The sequence below is a fragment of the Gavialis gangeticus genome, unplaced genomic scaffold, assembly GCF_001723915.1.
Source record: "Gavialis gangeticus isolate Ggan-Ray unplaced genomic scaffold, GavGan_comp1, whole genome shotgun sequence".
Classification (NCBI taxonomy): Eukaryota; Metazoa; Chordata; order Crocodylia; family Gavialidae; genus Gavialis; species Gavialis gangeticus.
This window is the reverse complement of record NW_017729024.1, coordinates 110,872,982-110,882,759: the sequence shown is the minus strand read 5'-3', so window position 1 is coordinate 110,882,759 and position 9,778 is coordinate 110,872,982. Positions and strand designations below refer to the sequence as shown.

Here is a 9,778-nt window from a genome sequence, read left to right as displayed (position 1 = left end):
AAAGCAGAAACAGCTCTATTCCTTTGGCTCCTGAACAGTGCACAACAGTGTAGAACGCTTCTTGGAGTTTCCTAATGTCTGTGTTGTGTTGTTGTTGTTTCTAAATTACCACAGGAGCCACCAGCTGTCATCATAAAATTTTTATTGGCACTCTGTAAATATTAAATCAGCATGCTAAAACCCTGCCATGTGCAGTAGCAGCTGATGCTCTCTTATGGAGAGCACATGGAAAAGAGAAGTTTGCACTATGACTCTCATGATTCTTGCTGCTTACAACTCCCCTGCTTCAGGAGGATGTGTTCCAGTATTAATTTTGTGCCCCATCATGCTCTGCAATCCATGTGCAGAAGGGACTGTGCACAGGCATTGTCTGGACAGAGCAATCAGCTGCCTTTACAGAACACCAGACTCCTCTTCCTGGATCTACATTCTTACACTCTGTGTGAAATTCAGAATTACTGTTTCTCCCGTTTGTGACACCACAGCCCACTAACCACATCCCAGGTTTCTCTGCAAACCTCTTTAACATCCATACTTGATAATCAGTAACTACAAATCAGGGGACAAATTCTTCCTGATACCACCGGCCACATTCAGTATGTAAATTCTTGATGTATGAAGCCCTGCTATACTGATGTTATGTGTTAGAAATGGAGCTTGACTTCTTTGTTGCTCTGAAGACCTGTCAGTCACTATGGCATATGATGTCACAGACTGACATATGGATGATGATTTAACAATGGAGAATCTGGAGGTGAATCAAAGAAAGGAGCTAGCTTGATCTCTTCTTCCTTTCCCTGGTCCCATATCTATGCAAGTGGGTGAAGGAAAGAAGAGAAATCCTCCTATAACAGAGCATGCAGCTCATCAGCTGCCTCTTGGAGGGTGCCCTGAAGCTCTGCTGTTCCCCTTTGGTCTAGTGGAGTCACTAGGGGTGGCTAAGCCAGGCCAGCCAATAGCCTCAGTTTGCCAGGTTAATTCCCTGCCAAGGACTCAAAGGCAACTCAGAGAGGCATTGACAGTTGGTCTGTAATTAAGGACAGCTGAGCCTTTGCAGACCCAACAATTTTGAAGCATGTTTAAAGTGCTCAAGAGGGTGTGAGTTTAAGATAACTGACGGCTAGGGCATGGTGCTTAGAGATTCATATAGGTGCTGACTCATATTTTGTCTCAACCTGCTTTATCTTGTCATTAGCTTGGCTTGCAAGGTGTTTGCTACAGAATTGTCTCTTACTTTGTATGTGCAGTAATGGAGCTCTAATCCCTGCTGCTGTAATCATTCTGAAGATAACAATGCTTGTCATGTTGATGCCAGTTTTAACTGAACCAAAATTGTGCAGCAAAACCTATATGTGACAATGATTTTGTGTTCACATGTAAACCTGTGCTGTCCTTTGCTTTCATTATTCTACCATTAGTCCTGTTACAGTCCTGTTCCCCACACCCAATTTCCTTCCTTTGTGAAACTAGGATAAAAGTGGCTGTGATATCAACCGATCATAACTCTTTCATAGATTCATAGACATTAGGGCTGGAAGGGACCTCAGAAGATCATCGAGTCCAGCCCCCCGCCCGAAGGGCAGGAAGTCAGCTGGGGTCATAGGATCCCAGCAAGATAAGCATCCAATTTACTCTTGAAGGTGTTCAATGTAGGTGCTTCAACCACCTCTGATGGCAGGCTGTTCCAGACCCTGGGGGCTCGGACAGCAAAGAAATTCTTCCTTATGTAAAATTTTACTTTGTTCTGGACAAAGTACTGAGTGCGCGCATCTATAGGAGATGCTCGGCAATGTAGCATCAGTGGGCACGAACCATGATACTGCCACTACTCATCAGTAGGTTCAGAAATTACCCATACACCACTAGGACAGTGCAGTGCAGAAGCAAGTACTAAATGACTGTGCAGGACCAACTGCATAGTGGGGTGCACGTATAGATATGCCAAGTACAGCACAAAATACCAGATAGGTGTTAGAGATCTTACTGCCCTTTATACCTAGGGAGAATTGAGGTACAGAACTATACAGCTGTGTTTGACTTAATTAATTGTTTAATATAATTAAAATTCTCAATTAAGAAAATAGTCCCTCTGTAAGATACAGTTTATGGAGGCGATTAGATTAACCAGCAGTTGTTTCAGTTATTTATTTTCTAGTTGTATTGCATCAAAGTAAAAAAAAAAAAGGGGGGGGGGGATCCTCTGAAAGGATCAAATGCAACTATACTGCAGTCTTCAGAGGCTATATATTACAATCCTCTTTCACTGATTAAGTCTGCAGTACAGATACTTTACTGGCACATGAACACCTGTGTAGTACGCTAGCAAAAAAGGCTCTCCTTTCCTTGTGTAGATGTACTTGCACTGGCAAAACTATCAGCATAGTAAAACCACCACTCAAAAGCAAAGTGAGCTACAATATAAAAGTACCCTATTGTTTTGCTGCTACAGATGCATCTGCACTAGAGTCTTCTGTTGGTACAGCTATGTTGGTGAGGGAGAATATTTCTTCACATTCCTGACCATTAGAGCTATCTGTCAGGAGTTTATAATGTAGAGATGCCCACAGAGCAAATTCCTGTTAATATCTGGGTACAACTTGCTCCTAATATGGAGTTTTGCAGGACTCTGAAATCTGATCCAATTAACACATTCTTGCTGTTGCAGATTACAGTGCTAATTACATGCAACTGATCATTGCTGGGTTAATTAAACATTCATCCAAAAAACTACAGCACTAATCTAATTAGCAATTACTACAGCTGTCATTACCTCTTTGCAACCAAATGGTGCAAATGGTGCAAATTCACACTATAGACCCAATCCTGAAAAGTCCCTACATGAAAATGACCCCTGACTTCAATGGCACCTCTTCACTCACAAGATTTTACTCTAGGGCCCAAGAAGAAAGCAAATCCTCAGCAAAACCAGCCTCAGGTGTTACACTAAGACCTCAAGAATAATTTCATGTCTCTTTCTTCCCCCTCTCCCATTCAACTCCCACCCCCAACTCATGAGTTTGGCTTAAAAAGCAAGAGACTAAAAGAATCATGTTGAGGTTTTCTTTATTTGCCTCCTGGTTTTGAGCCTTTCTGGTGCCTTCATGCTTTTCTCTACAGCCATGAGGCCTTTTTATTTAAAATAAAATTCCCAGCCAATTGCATAATTCAGGAACTGGGGCTTTAAGAAAAACATGTTTTTGCAAGTCACAGTAACATTGTGAAAGTTGGCCACATGCTGCCAGTGGTTTGGTAGCTCTTTTTTCTTCCAGATTTTGGTTTAACAGAATGGGGGGGGGGGCATGTTTGGGAATACTAGTGCTGTGAATTTTGAGAGAATGTTTTCCTCTTAGGCTTTGTTATAAATGAGCACAGGGAGTTCAAAGTGTGCAGAGAAGTTAACTATGTTACTGTCACATAAAGTTCAGTACTGTATTACAGGGAAGCAGGGCCAATGACAGAATTTAGAATTGGGCACTCACACAACATTCTATAGAGAAAGCTACATGGAAACAGACAAAGCAAAGCACAGAGCCTATATTATTTCATGCTGTAGGAAAGCATTTCTTCTATCATAACCCAAGCCTATTAAAGCTCACAGATGAAGCTTTGGAGAGAACCACAGATAGTAAGAGACTTTTGACAGCCTGCCCCAGTGAGGTTATCCCTTAGCAAAGTTGGTAGTCACATTATGAAGCTCAGAAGTGAAGTATTAAATAAAAAATGTATTAGATGCAACACTTTCTAATACAGGGATAATGAACCATTTAAACTCTAGGGATTGCTATCTATGGTACACGCAGCCTATTCATGATTGGCTCAATGCCATTTATACACTATACTGGTGTAAAAGAGGAGGTGGTAAGAGTTGCAGGCCCTGCTTACTTGTTAATTGCTACTGTGTAAGCTGCCTCTTTAAAAATAATTTATGTATTCAGAAGCATAATTGTATACTAATGCTTTATGAATAGGGACCTACTTCATTTGCAGTTTTGTGGATTCCACGGACATCTCAAAATCCAGGATTGTCCACAAAATCTGCTAAACCAAAAAACCACCCAAAACCTTAATAAAAATAAAGTCCAGTCTTCCCAGTGGTAGCTAGCAGTCCTTACTGCTGGGAGGGAAAGATACTGGCTGGCAGAGCAACATGAAGAGCAGCAGACAAGATGGCAGCTGTTTCCTCATCCCACCTGGTGGGTTTCTCCACCAATCAGTGCTGAGGGGAGGGGCAGCACAAAGATGGTGGCTGCTCCCTCACTCTTCCTCACACCCTGGGGCCTCTCTGCCAATCAGTGCCAAGGGGTGGGGCTGCTGCAAAATCTGCTCTGTGCATTGTGAGCTGGCCATGAAACCCCTTTCGTCTCACTGTGATTTAGGTAGGTCCCTATTTATGAATTATGTACAGCAAATTACTGCTATGGCTTAGATGCAGGATCAGAAACTGAGCTGTCAGTCAAGCACAATGTTCAGTAAATGCCCTTTGAAAAATGACTGCATTCCTAAAGTGTGGCATTGATTTATTTTAAAGGTAATATGTAAAACGCAACATTGCTACAATGTGTGTGTAAATAAATTAAGTTCACCCATACTGTGATAAATATTTCAGTAACATTTCAGGCAATATTATACCCGTAATAAAGAAGCATTTGAGAGACAATAATATATATTTTCACACTTGGTTTGAATGTGTTTGACTAAAATATTAGAGGCAGGCAAGGTTCAAATTACACTCCAACTCTCATTGGGGTCTGTGGTGGTGGTAGCTTGAAGTCAGAAAGAGCTGCTGCTAGTGCCTGAGGTTCATAGAAAGGTGTGGGGCAGGCCATGGGCTCTTGTCTCTTATGGGAGGCTCATCTCTTATCAGGGAGCTTATGGGGGGTTCAGCCCCCGAATATTTTGAACACTGGGGGGAGTTCCCCTTGCAGATGGCCATGGAGTTGCCTTTTATCAGGTTAAATGAGTTCATACACATTTGGGGACTGGTTAACTTAGTTCTGATTTCTAGTTCAGATCACTCAATAATGAACTTTTAAGGCAACAGGGGGGGTCAAAGGCCTAAACGTTTGGGAATAATAAAGTCCAGGAAGGGGCAGGGCAGGATTAACACATAGGCAAACCAGGCACATACCTAGGGCCCTGAGCTGCAAGTGGGGGCCCAGTTCTTCTTTCCATGGTGGTGGCACAAATGGCCCTATCCACCTCCCTTCCCTTCTCCTTCCCTTCTCTCTGCTGGCCTAGCTGTTGTGGCAGCTGATCCAAGCCCCTCTCCTCATGGGCAGCAGCATTGGGGTGGGGAGGGGGGTCTCAACCAGCTCAGGGTCCACGTGTTTGTTTGCCTAGGGCCCACAAAAGAGTTAATCCAGGCCTGGGAAGGGGTTAGAATTTGGATAAAGTCTATGGGTTCCTGAAACTAAAGGAACTGTTAGCTGTTAGCCATGACTGCAAGAAACAAAAAGAGAAAGGAGAGAACCCAGAAGCGGAACTAAGTGCCAGAGGTGTACAGGCAGAGATCAGTCAAGCTTATCCGATATTGAAAAGATTTAGTTCTAGAGTTATCCTGATCTATTTATAGGTATAAATGGCATATACCTATAATCCCTGATATCAAGCTATAACAACTCTCCAAAAATCTGAAGAAAATGATCTCTTATTAAACTTGTCTTTCATAAAAAGTTTTCAAAAACGTCAAACTAAATAAATATTTCTGCAAAATGTTTGGTTTTGATTGAAAAGCTATTTTTTCAATGAAAATTCAGTTTAAACAAAAATATTTAGTTTTCAAGTACCCTGTTGAATGGACCAAGGTTTTGCCTTCATTGAAAAAAAGCACATCTCTACAGTAAGATACCTAACTCAAAATCACCATGTCCATGTAAATCACAGTGGCGATAAGGCACCCTCATTTCTATCTCAAGGTAACTAATCAAGATCAAACCCAGAACATAGCTATAAGGCTAACCTTGAATAGCCATGCAAGATAAAAGTTACCCATATATTGTGTCTTATACTATTTTACATGGCAAAAGAGATCCATGATGAGCTAGCTGGATGTAAACACAAACTAGAGTCTAAAGCTTTGCCTACTTAAAGAAAAGGTTTGCCAATTGAGACATGCCATTAGACCAATACTGGCAACTTCCGTACTATAGATACACTAATATCCATGGAAAAAGTTATTTTGTTGGGGTAGCTCATCCCAGTTATCTAAAGGGAATATACTTTAAAGTAAAGGCACACAGACCCCCTGCAGTACTAACACCAGTTAAACTAAACCAGTGGTAGAAAGGACAGGTTTGTTTGTTTTTTATGAATTACCCTGGTTTAATCACTTATTCCCACTCTGCACACTCATCCTCCCTCTCTCTCAAGACACAAATGGAAACATCTGATATATTTCAGGCAATGTTATACCTATGATAAAGGAGCATTTGAGAGAGAAAAATCTATATTTTCACGCTGTTGGTTGAATGTGTTTGACAAAAATCTCAGGGTTATTTATTATTATTATTTACAAATGATCATGGAGTTTAAAGGTGCCTTTCAGCAGATTAATTGTGTCCATACACATTTGCATGCAAGTCTGAATGTAAAGGACCTATTTCAGGACCATTAGTCTTCTGAATCTCACATTTGCATTCCTCCACAATCACGACCACCTTCACAATGGGGACAGACTTGGTACAGTTCAGCTCCAAACGTTTTAAGTTGAATTTAGCAGGCAAACAGTGGGAACAAAAGGTGTAAAGACGATCTTCTGGCCCAGGGACATGAAAGGAATTACACTTTCCAAAGCAAAGGTTATTCTGGACCACCACCTTTTCACAGTTCTCATGCACAATACCCTGAAATAGAAAACAGGCTGCAGTTACATTGGCTTTTTAAATATGGTCAACTCAACTCCTCCATACTTTGTACATTCAAAACCCTCATGGACTTTCTGGAAAATATGAGTATGCAAAGTCTGCAGGACTGGTTTTAGATTTATACAACTCCTGTTGTTTTCAGTTGGTACTGTTAGTTACTATAGCATTCCAGACATCATTTTTATTTTAACTTGTAACAGAATTCAGACAGAAAAAGAATAGACTTCAGACCTTGTAAGGCTATTTTTTTAAATCTTTGTATTAGCCAGGAAAGGAAGTTTTATTTTGCTTTGCAAAGTTTTAATTGGCTGTGTCTTTGTTTTACATATTGCACACAAAGAAATGTCATTTGCTATTTAGAATGTTTAAGCTTTTGTCACAGTGAGCTAGCTTGCAATTTTGTCTACATAAATGGATTACCAGAATATTAAATGATCTCAGTTCAATGTGCCTTTGTGTTTGAACCCTCTGACCCCAGTGCTGGATTACATTGGTAAATTAAAGATTGATTTACAGTTGAAGGTATGATGTTGGTTAGGGGTGCAATTTCTTTCCAACATACCCGTAGTTATACCATTATGTACCCTGGTGTAGGTGCAGTTACACAAGCATAAATAAGGGTGCCTTATAACAGGATTGCTTCCCAATTTAGTGTAAACTACAAATATATTGGGATAACTTAGTAGTTTCCACAATATGGTCTGTGGACTGCTGATAGTGGGCTATGCCAGATGAAGTAATCTGCAGTTAGTCTACAGATCACAGAGGCCCAAATGCCTTTATAACTTTTTCAATTAAAAATTTGGTTATAAGAATGCCTGGTCATTTGCAAGAAATTATGATCACTGATTGTGGTCTGTTGGTCTGAAAAAACAGTAACAAAAGCACTTTATGCTGCTTATAAATTCAACCACACTTAGAGTTTATAGTATGCTACGGTATAGTTTAAGCAGTATAACTTTCTAGGCCACATATATCTTTCACACTACTGCTAGCATGAAGGTCACCTAATGAGGGGGTATGAAAAAACAGTGATCCCTGGTGGACATAGCTCTGGTGGCCATTATACCAGCAAAACTCCACCTTTATCTATATAGTTTGTTTCCCTTAGAGGTGGTAAAAGATCAGCTTTGATGGTGGAGCTGCATCCACACTTCAAGCATTTTGTCAGTGTTCTTGGACATGAACCTAGTATAGACAAAGACTTATTCCTTGATTTAATTTAACACATGAAGAAGCTAAGTTTATCCATAAGAAAATAAAACAACCTAGCTCCTGAACAATTGTACTGAGACTGATGCATGAATAATTGATGAGGCCAGATGACTGTTCTCCCTGTGGTAGGGCTAAATTGGGAAATATGATTTGTCTTTGGTAACAGACAAAAAAGAGAACCCCTTCTGCTCATTGTATCTTGATTTCATTGGCACTCAGCTCTGTGATCAGACAATTTGTCTCAATGACCTAAAAGCCAAACAGGTCTTTTTCAGTAATATTGGTTATTCCAATGTGCCTTTGTTGCTTAGCAAGTGCAATCAACTTGTATTGCCTTTAGTTAGTGATTACAGATGACACATGAAAATGAAAGGAACAAATATTCATTAGTGATGGGCCCCTCTCCTAGGACTTGTACTTACCTGTGAAAAAGGCAGAGTCCAGCAGGTTTCCTGGTGCATCTCATCGGTCTTGATTGGCAAGACAACCTCTTCAGAGGCTGAATTTTTTTGTAGTGTGAAATGGTCCCAGAATTTCTTGGCATCCTTCCTGTAAGAAGACTCAGCTTCCCTCTCGCGGGATGAGTGAGGAGGTGAAAAGTTTCTCAGACTATCAGAATGAAGAGCCTCTTTTCGTGCAGGTGAGCTTTGGGTTGTCTGGAGCTCTATGAAAGGAAGCATGAATCTGGACAATTTTTTCTCTCCTGGCTTCTTGTTTTCTGCAGCATGCTCAAGGGCTGCTACATACAAGCTAGGCCCTGCTTGGCTTCCTTCAGAGTCTGTATGATCTTCCCTTAGCAACTCCCTAGGGACCTCTCTTTCTAGCAGAGTTTTATCTAGGTAGAAAAGGTGCTGAATTCTTCCCCTCTTTTGTCTTGGCTGCTGTCCTCCCTCTTCTGTTGCTCCAAAACATGAGATCACCAGCAGCTGGAGCAGCAGCAGAAACAGAAACATGCTGATCCTACTTAAGTGTGCCCTTTTACCCTTATGTGTCCTTTGGTTTCAATAAATGCAATATGCTGGCTTTATACAGGAGACCTAAGCAATACTACAGCTGCTCTGCGTGTGTGTGTATGGAGGGAAGGGACAGGAGGGAATCCTGGTGTAACTAAACTCATTTGCTTTAGATTATAATTATGATAGGAGAATTGTGTTAATTCAGCCCTGCTTTATTCCTGGGTATGCTCATTGAAAGCTTCTATCTCAAATCTGATCCCCTGTAGGGCATGGGACCCAGTAGGAATGTATGTCGGGGAAGGGAATCTGTTAAAAGAAATATTTGGGTAAGAGGTTTAGCTGCGGTCTAGGAGTTAAGGGGAAATGCCTAGATGCATATTAGCTCACTCAACATGCCCTTTACTTGTTTTTTCTCACCTTCCAGACCACTAAGGCAGAATCAAAATGGGGCACAATATTTCATTAGAACAGAAGAAAGAGGGGGTAATAAACTATTACCACAAGCCACAAAGAAAGACATTTTGACATTTTTCAGAATTGACCTGTAATTTGGATCCTTCAGTTTTTGGGTTCAGGGTAGGAGTTACCTGCACTAGAGTAGCAGAACTCACTGTACAGCACATCTACATGGTAGGCTTGCAGTGGTGTAGCCACATCTATGTAGCTACACACACCCAAAAATCCCCATAATAAATAAGCCCTAGGTATAGAAAGCTGAACACCCAAAACCTGAGGTTCCCAACA

General features: G+C 41.0%; 1 protein-coding gene across 1 annotated transcript; it reads right to left on the bottom strand.

Moving 5' to 3' along the window:
* Positions 1-6,463: 6,463 nt before the first annotated feature.
* On the bottom strand, positions 6,464-9,537 carry CER1 (cerberus 1, DAN family BMP antagonist). Its single transcript, XM_019517569.1, has 2 exons — positions 8,501-9,537; positions 6,464-6,842 (listed from the first exon to the last, which is right to left on the bottom strand). The coding sequence occupies exons 1-2, from the start codon at positions 9,029-9,031 to the stop codon at positions 6,549-6,551; spliced, it is 825 nt and encodes a 274-aa protein (XP_019373114.1). The 5' UTR covers positions 9,032-9,537; the 3' UTR covers positions 6,464-6,548.
* Positions 9,538-9,778: the final 241 nt, after the last annotated feature.

Bases quoted from the DNA above. Each gene is read 5' to 3' on its own strand.
- CER1 (XM_019517569.1), bottom strand. From the start codon at position 9,031: ATGTTTCTGTTTCTGCTGCTGCTCCAGCTGCTGGTGATCTCATGTTTT. The intron at 6,843-8,500 runs GTAAGTACAAGT...TTTCTATTTCAG, and splicing joins GGACTCTGCCTTTTTCACAG to GGTATTGTGCATGAGAACTG.